The sequence below is a fragment of the Podarcis cretensis genome (assembly GCF_951804945.1).
Source record: "Podarcis cretensis genome assembly, chromosome: 2".
NCBI lineage: Eukaryota > Metazoa > Chordata > Lepidosauria > Squamata > Lacertidae > Podarcis > Podarcis cretensis.
In genome coordinates, this window is record NC_137171.1 from 118,872,176 (window position 1) to 118,891,653 (window position 19,478).

The 19,478-nt window shown below is 45.1% G+C and overlaps 1 protein-coding gene across 9 annotated transcripts in view; it reads right to left on the bottom strand.

Moving 5' to 3' along the window:
- Window positions 1-126: 126 nt before the first annotated feature.
- The window catches only part of LOC307205781 (uncharacterized protein), a 33,554-nt gene continuing 14,202 nt past the window's right edge, over window positions 127-19,478 (bottom strand). For 4 of the 9 annotated variants that reach the window (XM_079958574.1, XM_079958572.1, XM_079958571.1 and 1 more), the window contains exons 4-12: window positions 17,620-17,797; window positions 15,412-15,842; window positions 13,467-13,575; window positions 12,268-12,378; window positions 9,289-9,411; window positions 5,741-7,924; window positions 4,096-4,157; window positions 2,553-2,631; window positions 127-1,323 (exon numbers count right to left, since the gene is read on the bottom strand). In XM_079958574.1, the coding sequence (XP_079814700.1) occupies window positions 2,587-2,631; window positions 4,096-4,157; window positions 5,741-7,924; window positions 9,289-9,411; window positions 12,268-12,378; window positions 13,467-13,575; window positions 15,412-15,842; window positions 17,620-17,797 (3,243 nt within the window). In that variant the 3' untranslated portion in view covers window positions 127-1,323; window positions 2,553-2,586. The remainder of the gene's footprint in view (window positions 1,324-2,552; window positions 2,632-4,095; window positions 4,158-5,740; window positions 7,925-9,288; window positions 9,412-12,267; window positions 12,379-13,466; window positions 13,576-15,411; window positions 15,843-17,619; window positions 17,798-19,478) is intronic. The other 5 variants (XM_079958579.1, XM_079958576.1, XM_079958578.1 and 2 more) reach the window with 5 other exon arrangements.

Here is a 19,478-nt window from a genome sequence, read left to right on the forward strand (position 1 = left end):
TCCTGTTAACGCTCACTAGGGGAGAGCCCGGAAGGTGGTGAGGGAAAAAATATAGAAGGTGGTGAAAAAATATAGAAGGAAGTGGACAGCTACCCACCCCCACCGCCGGGGAAAAAATATCAGCAATTGTACAGGTAACGTAGCTTTATTTAGTCAGCGATTCAAAATAATCTCTTACCGATATACAAAAATAATTAGAAGCACTTGGAGCAGTGTCTAGAGCATGACTACAAAGCAGGGTTGTGGTGTTTTTTTTTAAATTACAACAAGTTGAACAAGGGCTGGTAAATTTGCTAGTAGAACTAGTTACATTCAAACTGGATATTATTATTATTATTTCATTTCTATACCAATTTTTGTTTTTAAGAAATGACCGCGGGAGGAGGCAGAAGAACAAATAGTAGCTTGGTGTAAACTGATTCAGGGGTTTCCAGTTAAACTAGCGCTTTGTTTGGGCTTTTAGAATAGAATTGGCTAAAGGAGAGGAGAAATGTGCTGTGTAGCCATGCCATGGCCTATCCCACGACATTCTTGTCTTGAGCCATGCGGCCCCCTCCCCAAATACATGGAGGAACGAATGTCTGCAACAGGAAGTCATTCTGGTCCCAATCTAAATAATGTGAGGAGCCTCTAAAGGAAGAGAGGGGCAGCAGGGATGGGACAGAGGCAGCAGCAGTGACTAATGCAACCCCACTCCTCCTGACTCCGAGCTGTGCAAGGAACACTGCTTCTAAAAGATAATTATCTTGGTATAGCCACGCAGCCAGGAAAAAGAGGCCACACCATATGCAATGGGTGGGTTGCCACGGGATGGAGACCTCTCTCAGCGATAGGATCGTAATCCGGGGACCTTTAGTACAAGGAGGTTCATCAAGTTCATCCACCTGAAGTCTTTCGGCAAGCATGCACAGATATGTGCGTACATGTATTTAATGTGTGTACGTTTGCATAGACACATTTCCAACTTGGCCGTTAAAAGATGAGGAGGATATGCCCCCACCCTCAATATTTTATCCTTGCAGTCACAACAAAGGGAAGTGGAGGCTGAGGGCCTAAGACCAACCAGCCGAAGACTTACTTCATTCCAGAGTGCGTGTATTTAAATTACATTATTAACAACATTTATCTATATACTGTTATATATTGCAATTTCATATATTCCGGTGCTTTTTCTTTTTTCTTTTTTTTTAAAAATCTGCACTTAACTATAAACCACTCACAGAGGGCTTTGGGCCACAGAGCAGTACAACAAAAAACATAATACGTAAATTAATAAAAACTTCTTTTTATTCATTTTCAGGCTGGCAATCTTGATCGAGGAACCTGAAAAAGAAAGTGAAAATTTATTTGTTTCTAAGCTCAGGGAAACCAGATGATTCTTCTCCCTGATACCTATTTTATCTTCACAATAAGGTTAGGATGGGGGTGGGAGAGAGAGATCTGTAATATCTGTAGTGCCAAACAGTCCCCACACCGGTCCTAAGGGGGCCTGGATTTAATTTGATGCAGACTTTGACAACCCGGTCCCCCATGCCAGATGTTCTGGACTACTGTCAGCCACAGTCAATGCCAAACTGAGGAAAAATGCTCTAATATGCACTGTCATAAAAATACATCAAGGTGGTATATGACATATAAAAATTGTTGGCCTCCATCTGTCTCGATGGACAATGGAGAATGCATCAGGGGGTCATGTCAAACCACTGTGTTAGCAGCACGGAAGTGACCTCCACAGGGCACAAGCCTGGGCAGTGTGTCCGGAGGTCCCTGGGCTGCCCAGACGACAAGGACCCCCTCTCAGCCTCGTTGATGTGGTCCAAAAGAAAGCAGAGCAAGACGTTTGGCAGCAGCTTGGCTGCAGGAGTTGCCAGAAGCAGGTGTACAAGGCTCTTTCCAACCATTTTAGGGACTCCAGATTTGTGTAGGGTTTTACTCCTTAGCCTTTTCTCCTCCCGAAGATATCCCATAAGGCAGTAGAGGTTAAGGGTCACAGTCTTCCTTCTCCTAGATGGGCTACCTTCCCAGCTGGATGAGCCCCATGTAAAATGCATATAAAAAAACCCCCAGCAAAAAACATGAAAAACAGAAACAAAACCTTAACAAGTATTGATTCGTTAAAAAGGCAGAATGGTTCTAGCTGAACCTCTTCCTGAAGGGAGTTCCACAGGGCAAGGACCTGCCCCACTGGAAGCTCAGTCCCCAGTGAAGGCCAAATGAATCTTAGCACCATGGGGAAGCCCCATCAGAGGATCTCATAGATCAAGGTGGAGGATAAGAGATCAGACAGCCAAGATAGCTGGGCATGATGGGAGTTGAGTCCAAGAACATCTAGTGACCCGAGAATGAAGAACACTGGACTAATCTGATTAAACCCTCATAGATACCTCATCGGTAACAGACAAGCCGGGAATATATTTAGGAATTATCTACTCAACAATAACTAACTGTTCCAAATCTTTAAAAAGATAACTTCATCTCAGGTATTACTTATATAAAAGGAAAGATCTGGAGTCACAGAATGATGGTGGCTTTTGATTGGATAGTGGTCTTACCTCACCTCCAGTCCCCCGTGTAGCCAGTCTGAATCTATGCGGTAGTTTGCACAAAATATAAATCACCATCCACGCTTATCTGGAATGAAAATGAGAATGAAGAACGCTACCATCTCCCAGTCAGGCTCTTCCTGTTTTCAAAGAATGGAACTGCATTCAGTCCATCTTGACACAAGCATGGACTGAACCTATGTAACAGATTGCTGCCTCAAATGTGCACATCTGCACTGTGAAAACAGCTTTCCTCACACGGGGTGGGACAAGTGGCAAGATGCCAGGAAAGAGATTGTTTATGTCCAAGAGAGCACAATGCAGGCATGAACTTCCCTGTGAACCAATATATGTCTACTCAGAAGCAAGTCCCAATAATATCTATGGGATTTGCTCCAAAGATACATAGGACTGCAGCACTAAATGCCCCTTGTAGCATCACAATTACAATTAACTACCAGGTGGGACCCAAAATTGTTCCTGGTAATAAACTGCAACCTCTGAGAATTGGTGCTCGAGTTTGTGGTTTCTTCCTCCCACCCCATCGCTTTTTCCTTTTGTGTCATGTCTTCATACCGTAGGTCATTTTTTGTGTGTTTTTCATTTACCCTTTTTCAGGGAGATGCACACCTTATGGTCAAATCAATGGTGTGTTTACACTGCAGAGTAGCTGGTAGTGCGGGTTTTACTTCAAAATGAAAACCAAATGTTAACCGTGCTCTAGTTCCTTGTAATGAACAACACCTGTAAAGTTTTTGTATACTGATTTCACAATATGTGTTTTTCTATGTACAGTGGTACCTTGGTTGTCGAATGTAATCCGTTCCAGGAATCTGTTTGACTCCCGAAACCGTTCTAAAACCAAGGAGCTTCCTGCAGCCAATTGGAAGTCGCGTCGGATGTTCAGCTTCCAAAAAACATTTGAAATTTAAGGACTATCTACAAAAACACTGTAAACTATATGAGTGCTAAGAAGGATGAGAGATTTGAAACTAACAGGGCCCATTAAGTTAGTTGATAGTATGATGAGAATGAGTGAATTTTATGAGAAAAATAAATTTTGAATAAACATTGTGCTTAAAATTAGATATTTAAGACCTAGATAAAAATTTTCAAAATTAGGGACAAAACATTGGAAATGTGTTTAATAAGAATTGAAATAAGGTGATAAGTTGCTGGCTAAAGCATTATAAATTTGGAACACAGGAGCGTGAGATGTGAGGAAGTCCAAAGGATGAAGAAAGGATGGGTACTGCAAGATGTTAAATTTTATGCTTGTTCTTTCTTATGTTTACTTTCTGTTTATTCTGTCTTTTCTCTATTGTATTAACAAAATTCTTAATAAAAATTATTATTAAAAAAACCAAAACATTTGCAAACCAGAACACTCACTTCCAGGTTTGCAGTGTTTGGGAGCCAAACTGTCTGAATACCAAGGCGTTCAACAACCAAGGTATGACTGTATTGGAAGTTGCCTAGACTGGCTGGGGCAACCTAACCAGGTGGAAAGTTTCTCCAGCGACCGAAAAAACAACAACAATTCATTTCTTACCACAGCAGTGCTTATTGCTTCCACAGGAAATTCTGTAACTTCAACAGGTTCAGCAACCAACTCTGAAATGGACAAAGAAGTTTGGATTGTGTCAAAATACGATCATCGAGGCAGAAGTACAGGATGGAGTAAACAGAGACTGAATTGAGGTAAAGAGTCCAGCCCCCACTTCCCACTGCGGAGATTTCAGGTAGTCCATGAGGCCATGACAAAAACAGTGAAGAGGGAAAGAGAGACCAGCTTCTTCAGTCAGACATTTCACCTATCCAGTGTGTTCAGGTTGATTCATTTAATATTATTGTTATGGGTTTATTTCTTTAATATTATTATTTTTATTATTGGCATTACTGACAACAACAATAACCACCACTTTGAGATTCTTTGTTATCAAGCAACATATAAATGCTATGAAATAAAAATAATAAACAAGCGTCCTCCCACCATTTTCTCCAAGGAGATGAAACTGGCATTCAAGGTTCTCCGCCCCCACTTCAGAACAACCCTGTGAGGTAGGTTAGGATAACAGACAGTGACTGGCCCAAGGTCACACAGTGAACTTTGGGGGCCAAAGCAGTATTTGAATTCTGGTCTCATAGCTCCTAGTCCAATACTCTACCTGCACTTTTATTGATTTCTGCATTGCAAGGCATCCCTTGCAACTCTACAATTCTATGATTCTATGACAGCTTATTTGCAAAAATGTTAACTCTTCAACCAGGCCTTTGGCTGATTGACATCTGATGCCCTTTTAAAAATACATTGTGAAAGGGCGGGGGGGTGGTATTGGTTTGTTTTTGTTCTTATTTTTATTATGTGTTTTGTGTTTTTCATACAGTGGTACCTCAGGTTACGGACGCTTCAGGTTACAGACTCCGCTAACCCAGAAATAGTACCTCGGGTTAAGAACTTTGCTTCAGGATGAGAACAGAAATCGCGTGGCGGCGGCGGGAGGCCCCGTTAGCTAAAGTGGTGCTTCAGGTTAAGAACAGTTTCAGGTTAAGAACAGACCTCCTGAACGACTTACCGTATTTTTCGCCCTATAAGACACACTTTTCCCCCTCCAAAAATGAAGGGGAAATGTGTGTGCGTCCTATGGGGCGAATGCAGGCTTTCGCTGAAGCCTGGAGAGCGAGGGGGGTCGGTGCGCACCGACCCCTCTCGCTCTCCAGGCTTCAGGAAGCTGTCCGCAAGCCGTGGGAGAGCTGCGCAGCTTGCGGAGAGCTGCCTGCACCCAGAAGCTTGGGGCACGCTGAGCTCAGCACACCCCAGGCTTCGGGCTTCGCGTAGCTCTCCGCTAGCCGTGGGAGAGCTGCGCAAAGTCGCGCAGCTCTCCCACGGCTTGTGGATAGCAGCCTGTTCTGGGGGCTGGGGTCAGGGGAAGTTCAGGCTTCCCCCGTCCCAGCCCCACACCTGGGGGGGGGAAATAATATTTTTTTCTTTATTTCCCCCCCCCCAAAAAAAAACTAGGTGTGTCCTATGGGCCGGTGCGTCCTATGGGGCGAAAAATACGGTAAGTTCTTAACCGGAGGTACCACTGTATTGTAATTTTGTGAACTGCCCTGAGATCTACGGATGAAGGGCGGTACGCAAATTTAATTAACAACGACAATCGCGGCAACCACCTCCTCCTCCTGCCCCTTCTCACCTGTCTGCATGACGTGTGTCCTTTCGTGCCTCCTCAGCTGCGAGCACCTGATATACCTTTTCCCGCACTGCAGGCACTCGTAGGGTTTCTCCCCGGTGTGCGTCCTCTGGTGCACGAGGAGGGAGACCTTCAGCTTGAACCTCTTCCCGCAGTCGGCGCACGAGAAGGGGCTCTCTTTGCTGTGGGTGGCCTTGTGCGCCTCCAGGGAGGCTTTCTGGTTGAAGGTTTTCCCGCACTCGGGACAGGCAAAGGGCTTCTCCCCCGTGTGGATCCGCTGGTGCCGCGCCAGGTTGCTCTTGTTGTGGAAGCGCTTCCCGCACTCGGTGCAGAGCGACGGCTTCTCCCCCGTGTGGACTCTCTGGTGCGTGTTGAGGGACGACTGCTGGCTGAAGCGCTTCCCGCACTCGGTGCACTGGTACGGCTTCTCTCCCGTGTGCGTCCTCTGGTGCATAATAAGGTGGCATTCGGAGTGGAAGCTCTTCCCACAGTCCAAACAGGGGTGGGTCTTCTCTTTGGCGGGGGGCTTGGGGCTCGCGCTGACAGCTTCCCCGCCGTCGAGGCTTTTCTTGGGGCTTTCGCGGGGCACCTCCCCTCTGTGCATTCTCACATGCAGCAAGAACCCCCTTTTCCGCTTGAACCTTTTCCCGCACTCTGTGCAGACGTAGGGCTTCTCTTTGCTGTGGGTCGGCTCGTGTTCAATCAGACACACCTTCTGAATGAAACTTTTCCCACATATGGGGCAGACGTACGGTTTCTCGCCGGTGTGGATTTTCATGTGCCTGATCAGGTTGCCTTTGTTAGAGAACCTCCGTCCGCATACGGTACACAGGTATCTCCTCTCCCCTGTGTGGACTGTCTTGTGTTTACTAAGGGCCTGTTTTTTAATGAACTTCTTCCCACACTCAGGGCACTGGTAGGGCCTCTCCCCCGTGTGGATTCTCTTGTGAACTATGAGGGACACTCTGCTCATGAAGCTCTTCCCGCATTCGGGGCACTTGTAGGGCTTCTCCCCCGTGTGGGCTCTCTCGTGCAAAATGAAACTCCGCCGCCATCGGAAGCTTTTGCCGCAGATTGAGCACTGGTAGGTCCTGTCCCCCGTGCGAATCGTCTCGTGCGTGTTCCTCTTGTGCTTCGTCAAGTTGTTTCTGTAACGGAAGCTCTTCCCGCACTCGGGGCACTGGTACGGCCTTTCTCCTGTGTGGATTCTCTCGTGTAAGATAAGGCGATGCTTCCAGTAGAAGCTTTTGTCGCAGTGCGAGCATTTGTGGGGCTTCTCTCCTCTGTGGCGCTTCTCGTGTCCGGTCAAGGCACATTTGGTTTTGAAGCTCTTACCACAGTCTTGGCAAAGATAGGGTTTCTCTCCCGCGTGGGTATTCTGGTGTACGACGAGAGCCGCTTTCCCGTTGTAACGCTTGCCACAGTCTGAGCATTTGAAGGGCCTCTCGTCTGTGTGCATTCTCTGATGTTCGATGAGGGAATATTTGAAGATGAAGGTTTTGTCGCAATGGGCGCACGCGTGCGGCCTCTCTCGGGTGTGAGCCCTCACCCTGTGCGCATTCAGGTATTTCTCAAGGGTGAAGCTCTGGTCGCAATCTGAGCACTTGTACAGCTTCTCGGCCGTGTGGATTCTCTTGTGTATCCTAAGCAACGATTTCTGGTTGAAGCTTTTCTCACAGATGGGGCATGTGTAGGTCTCTCCCGCATGGATTTTCTGATGTACGGCAAGGGATGTTTTCCATGGGTAACTTTTCCCACACTCGAGGCACTCGTACGGTTTCTCCCCAGTATGGGTCCTCTGGTGTGTAGCAAGGGATGCTTCCTGACCAAAGGACTTCCCACAGTCGGAGCACTGATAGGGTTTGTCTCCTGTATGAGATCTCTCATGTGCGATGAGGCGTGCTCGCTTGTTGAACCTTTTTTCACAAACGGAACATCCGTATCGCGTGTCTCCTGGGTGAGATCTTCGGTGTTCGAGAAGGAGCGATTTGCGGCTGAAGCTTTTCCCACACTTGGAGCAGCCAAAAGGCTTCTCCCCCATATGAGACCTCTCATGCACAGTGAGCTTCAAACCCTGCAAACCATCGCATTGACAGTCTTCCAGTGATGTCACACCACTGCCTGCCTGCGCAGGTCCTTCTGCCAGACAGCTTTCATCTTCGGTCTTCTGTGCTTGGTCGTTTCCTGCTGGATTAAATGAAAGAATTACAAAGAAGATGGGATGTAATCACACAAGCTAAATGAAAAACACTGAAATCCTGGGCCCAATGTTTTCTAAAACCTACATTAAGTAAGTGTTTGCCAACCATTTTCTACAAGTACGAGAAATAAGAATGACAAGCACAGGTTCCCATCGATAACAACGTGGCAATAATAATAATTTTAACAATAATAATTTATTATTTATACCCCGCCCATCTGGATGGGTTTCCCCAGCCGCTCTGGGCAACTCCCAACAGAATATTAAAAAATACAATAAAACATCAAACATTAAAAACTTCCCTAAACAGGGCTGCCTTCAGATGTCTTCTAAAAGTCAGGGAGTTGTTCATTTCCTTGACATCTGCTGGGAGGGTGTTCCACGGGGCGGACGCCACTACCGAGAAGGCCCTCTGCCTAGTTCCCTGTAACCTCACTTCTCACAGTGAAAGAACCACCAGAAGGCCCTCGGAGCTGGACCTCAGGGTCTAGGCTGAGCGATAGGCGTGGAGACACTCCTTTGGGTATATTGAGCCAAGGCCATTTCGGGCTTTTAAGATCAGCACCAACACTTTGAATTGTGCTTGGAAACGTAAAAGGTAAAGGTAAAGGTACCCCTGCCCGTACGGGCCAGTCTTGACAGACTCTGGGGTTGTGCGCCCATCTCACTTAAGAGGTCAGGGGCCAGCGCTGTCCGGAGACACTTCCGGGTCACGTGGCCAGCGTGACATCGCTGCTCTGGCGAGCCAGAGCCGCACACGGAAACGCCGTTTACCTTCCCGCTGGTAAGCGGTCCCTATTTATCTACTTGCACCCGGAGGTGCTTTCAAACTGCTAGGTTGGCAGGCGCTGGGACCGAGCAGCGGGAGCGCACCCCGCCGCAGGGATTCGAACCGCCGACCTTTCGATCGGCAAGTCCTAGGCGCTGAGGCTTTAACCCACAGCGCCACCTGCGTCCCATACTTGGAAACGTACTGGGATCCAATTTTAGGTCTTCAAAGCAGGGGGCCCCTTAAATAATAAGTCCCCTCTCCCATTTCCCAAAATGCACTGAAGTTTGACAAAATAAATAAGGTGTTCCATTGGCCATGGTGGTGGGAGCAGTAGTTTAGCAATATCTAGAACGCCAAAAGGTTCTCCACACCTGCACTAAGCCATAGTTAAGCTTAACTATGACTTAAAAGGGGAATGTGCACCACGGGGAAAGTAGGACTCTTTGCTCCTCCTCCAGGCCTCCTGTTGCTGCGTTTCCAGGAGCTAAGTCATGGTTTGGCCTATCGTTTCCCCTCAAACCATGGGCAGTAAGCCCAAGAACCAACTTTGGCTACTGCCACTCATTTCTATTCAACTACCTGCCACTGTCTGAGTCTCTTTCTCCGTCACTCTGTTCTCTTCCCCATCTTTGTCCTCGCCTCCGCCTAGCAATTCTTCGCAGGGCTTCGCCTCCTCGTCTTGGCTCCCCATCACGGTGCCTGCTAAAAAAAAACCAAAGATACACGAGAGAAACGGAGCCTCGATTTAGTTGCGGCTTGAATTTATACATCAACTTCACAAGATCTACCCACTCTGGAAGAATGGCAGATGAAGGGGATAGATTATATGGGACTAGCAGAAATGACTGGCAGAATCCGAGACCAGGGAAAAGAGTCGGCGGAAGAAGACTGGAAGAAATTCAAAGACTATCTTCAGAAACATTGTAAAATTAATGAATGTTAGAATGATGTTGGACAGAAATTAAGTGGCTCCCAGCTGTAATGTAAAGGTTGAGAAATAAGATATAATAAGTTATAATAAGTCATAATAAGGATTTGCTGAATTAATAATTTGAATTGGAATACAAAAAGGGGAGGTGTGAGGAGGTCTGGGAAATAAAAGAAAATAAGCAATTGAAATTTTATCTGTTTTTAATTGTTTTTAGTTTTGTATTTTTGTACCTGTGTTATTTTGTGTTCTCTTTTTGTTTTTGTATTATTTTTGAAATACGAATAAATATTTTATATATATATATATATATATATAAAATATAATATATATATATGTGTATATATATATTTATATATAATATAATATATAAAATAATATATATATATATATATATATATATATATATATATATATGAATTTATACATCAACTTCCCCCTCTCCTCTCCCAAGGAACTCAAGGGGACATCAAGAAATAGTTGCTGGCCCAAAGTTACTTGGCAAACTCTAGTCACCAGTGAGTTGGGATCTGAACCAGGGACTGCTTTCAATCTCTAACCACATGCGCTGCTGTGGAGGCTGTCTGAACAGGGAAGGAAGCATGCTAATAAATTATTGCTTTCAAGACAGCATGCAGAGCTGGCAGTGGTATTTTGAAGGGGTGGCATTTTGAAAGGGGGATTTTATTTTATTTTAAAATAATTTTTTAATTTGGTTTTAGAAGTATAAAATTATAGCAATAGAACCATACACACCCACATTTACAGATTCCTCCAAATCTCTGGACTTCCCACCTCCCCTCCATGGGTCCTATTATTAAACCTTTTCTACTGCATCTTTTTGAATAATCTTATGTTTTATATAATTCCATTGTCTCCATAATACTTGCTATGTTACAAGTGCTGCTGCAATCCTGCTAAGGGGGAATTTTCAAGGAACTGTTGATCATGTGCTGTGCCCTTTGATCTCTCCCTCCCTCTTCCCAAAAATATTTTTTATTGCTTTTTAAAATGTTCAGTGAATTTAGCATCAAATTAATTCAAATTTAATACAAATTTAAAAGTGACTTCCCATCCCACCATCTTGATGTTTCCTTTCCCATCCTTATGAGCTGCTCAATATTATGTACATTTCCAAATTACATTTCGAAAAAATATTTCATCATTTTAGCCTTGATTTCCCCCCCCCAATTTTCTTCCTTTTTATTTCCTATTGGCTGCTCGTTTTCGGTTCCTGCTAGACTTTTACATAACCATAACATGTTCCCTCGTGCCAAGAAGAGTTACGCTTCGCTTTGTTGGCCCACAAGCTATGCCCCTCATTCGTTACTCAAAGTTATTTATTTACTGTTTTATTTAAAAGCTTTTTGAAACCACTTTTTTAAAAAAAGCCCTAAGCAGTACACAAAACCAAACAAAAAACAGGTAAATAGCATTACAAATCAGGAACAAATAAAAACAGGAAATCTGAAATAATAGGGTCTGACCTTATGGGTCAGAGAAAGTATACAAAAAGATGGCACAATTAGTTCTACTCAAGAGCAGACCCAATGAAGTTAATGACTAAAATTAATTGCTATAAACGGGTCTACTCAGTGTAAAATTTAGTTGGCTACAACCCTATATTTTTAAACTATATTTTTAAATTTTCGAGGCTAGCTCGTTTTTCAACATCTGGTTTTACCGGCAATTTTAACACGTATTTTATATAAACTGCTTCGAGGTGCAGCTGCTTAAGCGATATATTAATTTTGTTAAATAAAGGGAGGAGGTAAAAGGAAGCCAAATTCCAACCCAAGGCCGGCTTGTTAATTTTATTTATTTATACAATCATTTCTACACTGCTTTATCACTGTGTTTCGCAGCAATAAAACCATAATGACTTAAGAGCTTTCCGCCCGGTCCCTTTCTGAATCTTGACAGGCTTCACCCGAGCGGAAAAGTGTCTTATTTTTTAGGCCTGATGACATTGCGAATCCCATCCCCCAAATAATGCTGCCACAGGATTTCTTTTTTAAAAAATAATAATATATATGAACACTGTATCCAAGCCTTCTATGCCTTGACGCAGGGAAGGGTGTTCACCAGCTGCGGAAACCTATATATGTCTCCTCAGAGGTAAGCCCCAGTGAGTTTAATGAGGCTTACTCTCAGGTAAACGGCCACCTGTTTTTACATTACGGCGACATTTTTAGCTCAGCTTCCTTCCAGCAAGCTCAAATCAAATACATTTGTTTTTCCCCTGCAACCTGTGGGGTAGGCCACGAGGAAGGAAAACCATTGGCCCCCCAAAAAAAGTCGCCCAGACTACAAATCCCATCAGCCCCTGCAGGTGTGGCCAGCGACCGGGCATGATGGGAGTTGGAGTCCACAGGTTTCCCCCAGCAGTTCTCAACCTGTGGGTCCCCAGATGTTGTTGGACTACAACTCCCATCATCCCTGAGCTCTGGCCTTGCTAGCTAGGGATGATGGGAGTTGTAGTTCAGCAACATCTGGGGACCCACAGGTTGAGAAAGGCTGCCCCCCTCCCCTCTGCTCTAACCACTATACGACACTGTCTCCAACAGAGGCGTGGCTGGCGACACGGGGACCCCCTGGAACTACCCCAAATATCCATAACGGGGACCCACTTTCAGCAGCCTCAACCAAAGTGGAGACGACCTCCTGAGATACGACTTCTTCGGGCACAAGGACCTCCTCTGAAACGCCCTCTGCCCGGCTGTCGCTCACAGTCACGTCTTCTAGAGGAAAGAGAGAAGGAAATAAATGGAATTAATTCTAGAATGAACAAGCCTGTCCCTCTCCCAGAAAGGAAGGAGTAAAACTTGTTTTATTATGCTTTTTATATGTGTTGGGCAGGGTACAAATAATAAAAGAACGACAGTGATAATAATAATTATTATTATTATTCTGGACATATGGCAACCCTAACAGAACAACCGCTAAGGGGAATAGCTACTGGAGAAAATTATAAACAACTACATAGGTCTATCGAGAGACACCTGAAAAGTCAAAGGCAAGTATTCCAATTATATATTGTAGTTATTTTGATTGCTGTATTTCTGTAACTCATCTGAGACCATTTGATGAAAAGCAGGCTATAAATACAAATTAAAATTATATTTTTATTGTTCTAAAGAGATGGATAGATTTATAGATGGATAGTTTTTTTAAAATAAACTGTGGTCCTCCATTATATTATTATTATTATTATTATTATTATTATTATTATTATTATTATGCCTTGGTGAAGACTTGGCATTTTCAACCCCCAAAAAGTTTTTGATTTGCCTTTCTACTGAAATGAGGCTGCATTTTAATGTTGTATTCTAGTCTTGTTTTTAAGTTGTATTTCAATCAATTGTTTTTTATACCTGGTGTTAGCCGCCCTGAGCCCAGTCTTGGCTGGGGAGGGCAAGGTATAAATAAAAATTAAATTTTTTTTTTAATTATTATTATTATTATTATTATTATTATTATTATTATTATTATTGAAAGGCAGGAACTCTTTGCGCCTGCCAGCTGAGCATTTAATGCTGTATTGTTTTTAACCCTCGATTGGGAGCTGCCCAGAGTGGTTGGGGAAACTCAGCCAGATGGGCGGGGTATAAATAATAAATTAATAATAATAATTAAGACATCTCAAATGCCGTCTGCATACGGGAGCGTGTCAGTAAAGGGAGGCTGGAGACAAGCGCTTCCCTCACAGAGGACTAGCAGATTGCGAAAGCAAGTTCTCAAAAGTTTCGGCCTAGTGCGAGAAGAGCCAGGGGTTTATCTTGTCCCAGGACCTGTATACTGCCATGACAGAGACACAAGAAACTCTTACCCGGTGTGGCAGCATCCCCGTCCTCCTTCTTGACAATTCTTCTGGCTTGTGCCGTACGCCGAGCCTGCGAGTGAGTCTTCTTTGCTTTGGACAAATCAGTCACTCCCTCCTGAAACAGGGCAGAGAGAGAGAGAGAGCGCGCGCAAATGGATCATAAAGTCATAGATGACCCCAAGGAATCTTTCACCCAATGCAGGATTCAAACCCATGACCCTGAGATCAAGGAGGGAGGTATGAGAGGGCAGCTCCAACCAGGGTTGTCTCCAATGCTAGCCCTACTCAGTGTAGACCCGCTGAAGTTAATGAATGTGACTAAGTTGGGGCCATTGATTTCAACAGGGTCTACTCTGAGTAGGACTTAGGCCACTCAGAGCTGGGTAAATTCAGCATGGAAAAGAGGAGACTGAGAGGAGATAGGGTAGCCATATCTCAAGGGCTGTCACATGGAAGAGGGAACAAGCTATTTTTTATTTTTTATTTTTTGGTCCTGCTCTGGAGGGTAAGATTCGAACCAATAGCTTCCAGTTACAAGAAAAGAGATTCTGACTAAATATCAGGAAAAGCTTTCTGACCATAAGAGCTGTTTGCCAGGGGAATAGTCTCCCTCAGGAGGTTGGGACTCTCCTTCCTTGGGGTTAACAACAACAACAACAACAACAACAACAACAACAACAACAACAACTGGCCCACAGCCATCAAGGCCAGTTGCCGACATAGGAGTGATTCCTGCCTAGCCTCTAGTGGCAGGGAGTTCCTCAGGGCAGGAACTGACACACTGAAAAAATGGCAAAGGTAACTGCCAAATTAACAGGACAGAAGTGTTTAAGGAAGAATGGAGACCACTGATGGTAGAGGTAAAGGTAAAGGGACCCCTGACCATTAGGTCCAGTCATGGCCGACTCTGGGGTTGCGGCGCTCATCTCGCTTTATTGGCCAAGGGAGCCAGCATACAGTTTCCGGGTCATGTGGCCAGCATAACTAAGCCGCTTCTGGTGAACCAGAGCAGCGCACTGAAACACCATTTACCTTCCCGCTGGAGTGGTACCTATTTATCTACTTGCACTTGACATGCTTTTGAACTGCTAGGTTGGCAGGAGCAGGGACCGAGCAATGGGAGCTCACCCCGTCGCGGGGATTCGAACTGCCGACCTTCTGATCGGCAAGTCCTAGGCTCTGTGGTTTAACCCACAGCGCCACCCATGTCCCTGACCACTGATGGACAATCTATCAAATTACCACTCACATATGAAGTTCCTGGCAGGATTAGAAGCATAAGCAGTGGAAACATTTAACGGTAGTGGGGTTTTGACAATAAAAACATGTGTGTTATAAAACAGCTCATAAAAAGGAGAATAAGAAAAACAAAATCAGGAAAGGAGAGGTGGGAAGTGAAGAAGAAACTCTGCACGTTAAAAAAAAAAGTATACAGTGGTGCCCCGCAAGACGAACGCCTCGCAAGACAGAAAATCCGCTAGACGAAAGGGTTTTCCGTTTTGGAGGCGCTTCGCAAAACGAATTTCCCTATGGGCTTGCTTCGCAAGACGAAAATGTCTTGTGAGTTCCTGCGGGTTTTTCCCCCCTTTCCCCCCCTTTTCCTAAGCCGCTAAGCCGCTTATCAGCTGATCTGCTGATAAGCCGCTTAACAGCTGATCGCTAAAAGCCGCTAAACCGCTAATAGCGCTAATCCGCTAAGCTGTCAATGGGCTTGCTTCGCAAGACGAAAAAACCGCTATACGGAGAGCCTCACGGAACGGATTAATTTCGTCTTGCGAGGCACCACTGTATGTTGAAAAATGCGTTGAAATATTTTTGGAGACTTGATAAAAATGATATGGGGGCGAGGAGGAACTGCCACATTGAAGGCTCAACCAGGGACCAGAATTGCCAGACCAGAGGATCTGAGCAAAGCCCACTGGAATCACCAGCTGGACTAAAAGGGGCTCACCTCTGCCTCTTGCTGACTCTGTAGGAAATCCTCCGCCAGCGTCACGGCGTGGTCACAGTCCGTGGGTCCCTCTTCCTTGACGTAGTCCTGCATCTCCCGGGGCAGAATGGCCAGGAACTGCTCCAGAATCACCAGCTCCAGCATCTGCAGTTTGGTGTGCTTCCCGGGCTTCAGCCACTGGTGGCAGAGGTCCCAGAGCCGGTTGCAAAGCTCCCGGGGCCCTTGGACCTCCTCGTAGCGGAACTGGCGGAAGTGCTGGCGCTGGGCGTCCGAGTTGTCGATGGGCTCCTCCGGGACGTTTGGCCCCGACCTCTCCCTGCATTCTCTCCTGATCCTTGCCTGGAGGAGCCGAGGGCTCTTCCTCGCCTCCGAGTCTGCGGCGCTGCTTTTCTCCCGGATCGACGCCACCCGGAGATCCAAGGCGGAAGAGGCTGGAGAGGAAAGGGGGGCAGGCCAGATAAAAACTGATCGTGAGATGAGTCAAGAGGACAGTTTCCCATACTAGAGCAAAAGCCACGCATTATTCATCCATTCATTCCTCTATCGTGACCATCCACGACACAAAGGAAGCTGCCTTGCACCAGACTAGACCATTGGCCTATAAAGTTATACAGTGGTACCTCGGGTTATGTACTTAATTCGTTCCAGACGTCTGTACTTAACCTGAAACTGTTCTTAACCTGAAGCTCCACTTTAGCTGATGGGGCCTCCCGCTGCTGCCGCACTGCCGGAGCATGATTTCTGTTCTCATCCTGAAGCAAAGTTCTTAACCCAAGGTAATATTTCTGGGTTAGCGGAGTCTGTAACCTGAAGCGTATGTAACCTGAAGCATATGTAACCTGAGGTACCACTGTATTCTGTCTACAATGACTGGCAGGAGCTGCCAAAGATTTCAGGCAGGGTGGGTAAAAATCAATATTTTTTTTAAATCAAAAATATTTGATTGGATTTGATTTTTTAAAAATCGGAATTTTAAAATAAAATGCTTTTGGAGGAAACATATTTTTAAAAATAGTTTTCTGTTTAAGTTACATTATAGTCCAAAGGCTATTCATCAGGAAATAAGGATTTGTTTTAAGTTTTTCATTTGTGCTAAAACTCGGTCTAAGGGGTTTTTTTTAATTGTTTAACCACATCAGTTAACACACATGGATACATATGCTATAATGTTATTGTTTCAGTTAAATAAATAGTTTAAATTGTTATTAAGGAAACGATTGCTTTTCTCCTTCCAATAAAGTACAGCAGAAAAGTTGTCCAAATATAAACAGTTAACTTATTAAATGTCACAATAATTTCATATCTATGTACTGTATAAGCAAATCAGTGATTTTTTGATATAGCTGTAAAAACTTCTCTGAAAATTTATTATTCCAAAAATGAAACCTTCATCTGGTTGTGAATATTAAGATTATACCAGCAAGAATGAGTCTTTCTGTAAAAAAATGATTTAAATCAAGTCTTACTGACTAATGATAGTGATTTAAATCAATTTGATTTAAATCAAATCCACTCTGATTTCAGTCAAGGAGAACACAGAGAAATGAACCTGTATCCCTTCCCTCTGAGTAGTTTACAAGAAATTATAAAAGGCACCAGAAATAAAATAACAAAATGCTTATCAAAATGGTATTCAGAGAGCATAAAAGCAACACAAACCAACACAGCACTGGTATAAAACCCATGCAGAACAGGGTTGGGGGACTGCACAGGGATGGGAGCCAAATGTGGCCCCCCATGGAATTTTATCTGGCCCCCGGGACTCTCACTAGGCCACTGTTGTGTCACCCTTCTTCAACCTGGTGCCCGTCAGCCATTGTGGACTACAACTCCCAGAAGCCCTAGCAAAAGGGTGCCATATTAGGCTGAGTTACACGTACAATGGTACCCCGGTTCTCAAACGAAATCCGTTCCGGATGCCCGTTTGGCTTCCAAAATGTTCGAAAACCGAGGCGCGGCTTCCCATTCTTGCACCCAGTGGAAGCTGCGTTGCACATTCAGGTTCCGAAAAATGTTCGAAAATGGAAGCATTTACTTCCGGGTTTTCGGCGTTCGAGAACCAAAACGTACGACAACAGAGGCGTTCGGGAACCGAGGTTCTGCTGTAGTTTGGTTTCGTTTCTGTAGGACACAGGGGTCTTTTCAACATCTTTCACAGAGGCCTGTCATTTATTATGAACTTTTGTGGCATTGACTGCCTGGCTTCACCTGGGCTTGCTGGTGCAGAGTACGAATGCTCCAGGATCACAATGTCGCTCTTGGAGGCTGTTGCTGCTGCTTCGACATCGCTTTCGCCGACTGCCAAAGTTTGGCTGCTTGGTTCCAGATCGGGCGGTTTACGCCGGACAAGGCACCTTCTCGTTTTAGCAAGACCCTTTCCAGAGCCCTGCGAAAGAAAAGTGAAACAAAGGGCAGTTAGGAAGCAGTCTTAAAATGCAACAACATCAGTAACCGAAGCCGCTTCTGCTGTGGGAGAAGAGAGCTTGGCTTTTGGCCTGGTGAGAGTCTCTGTCTCAGAAAGCCAGGCCCATTTGCAACACTTCCTGGTTGCAAATCGTCTTCTGCCGTTCTGTGTTTGTCATTTGTAAATGTAAAACAAACCAAAGAGCATCAGACCGATAGGAACACATCTTTATTTCCCCTCCTCCTCATGATTGCTAATGAAGTACAGTGGTGCCTCGCAAGACGAAATTAATCCGTTCCGTGAGGCTCTTCGTATAGTGGTTTTTTGGTCTTGCGAAGCAAGCCCATTGACAGCTTAGCGGATTAGCGCTATTAGTGGTTTAACGGCTTTTAGCGGATCAGCTGATAAGCGGTTTAGCGGCTTAGGAACTCGCAAGACATTTCATCTTGCGAAGCAAGCCCATAGGGAAATTCGTTTTGCGAAGCGCCTCCAAAACGGAAAACCCTTTCGTCTAGCGGGTTTTCCGTCTTGCGAGGCGTTCGTCTTGTGGGGCACCACTGTATATACATTCAGATACCATCAGTCCCAGCCAGCAGGGTTAATGGCCAGGGATGCTGCAATTCAACAATATCGGCGGGACCACAGTTTCCTCAATCTTGAAATAGGCAAAAAGGAGTCCAGATGTGGTAGACTGCAACTCCCATCATTCCCGACAATTGGCCGTGCTTTCTGGGGCTCATGGGAGTTGGAGTCCACAAAATCTGGAAGTCACCACAATAGCTACCTCTGGGGTAGGCAGCCTGGGGCAAGGTAGGACAATGGCCTGATTTAGCAGCAGGGCTCCGAGGCCATTATTAAAGGATTATTGAAGGTGACCTGGAAACTGCAATTAATCCAGAATGCGGCAGCTAGACTGGTGACTGGGAGTGGCCGCCAGGACCACATAACACCGGTCCTGAGCGATCTGCATTGGCTCCCAGTACGTTTCCGAGCACAATTCAAAGTGTTGGTGCTGACCTTTAAAGCCCTAAATGGCCTCAGTCCTGTATACCTGAAGGAGCGTCTCCACCCCCATCGTTCTGCCTGGACGCTGAGGTCCAGCGCCGAGGGCTGTCTGGCGGTTCCCTCATTGCGTGAAGTGAGTTTACAGGGAACCAGACAGAGGGCCTTCTCGGTAGTGGCACCTGCCCTGTAGAATGCCCTCCCTTCAGATGTGAAAGAAATAAGCAGCTATCCTATCTTTAAAAGACATCTGAAGGCAGCCCTGTTTAGGGAAGTTTTTAATATTTAATGCTGTACTGTTTTTAACATTTGATTGGGAGCCGCCCAGAGTGGCTGGGGAAACTCAGCCAGATGGGCGGGGTATAAATATATTATTATTATTATTATTATTATTATTATTATTATTATTATTAAGTCCACAATGATGTTTACGTTCCAAGACAGAGGAGTAAAATACAGAGTTGTTCCGGTTGTTGTTGTTTTTTATTAAAGTTTTCTTGGTTTACAAATGTATGCGCAATGTCTCTTTTTTCAAGTTACATTTTCATAGGTCAGTTTCATTTGTTGAGACGTTAGGGTTACGTTAGGAAGAAAAGCGGGGAAGAGGTGGAGGGGGGAAAGGCGAGGCGGGGGGGTGGGGAGGCGATGTTTCTAATTTGCT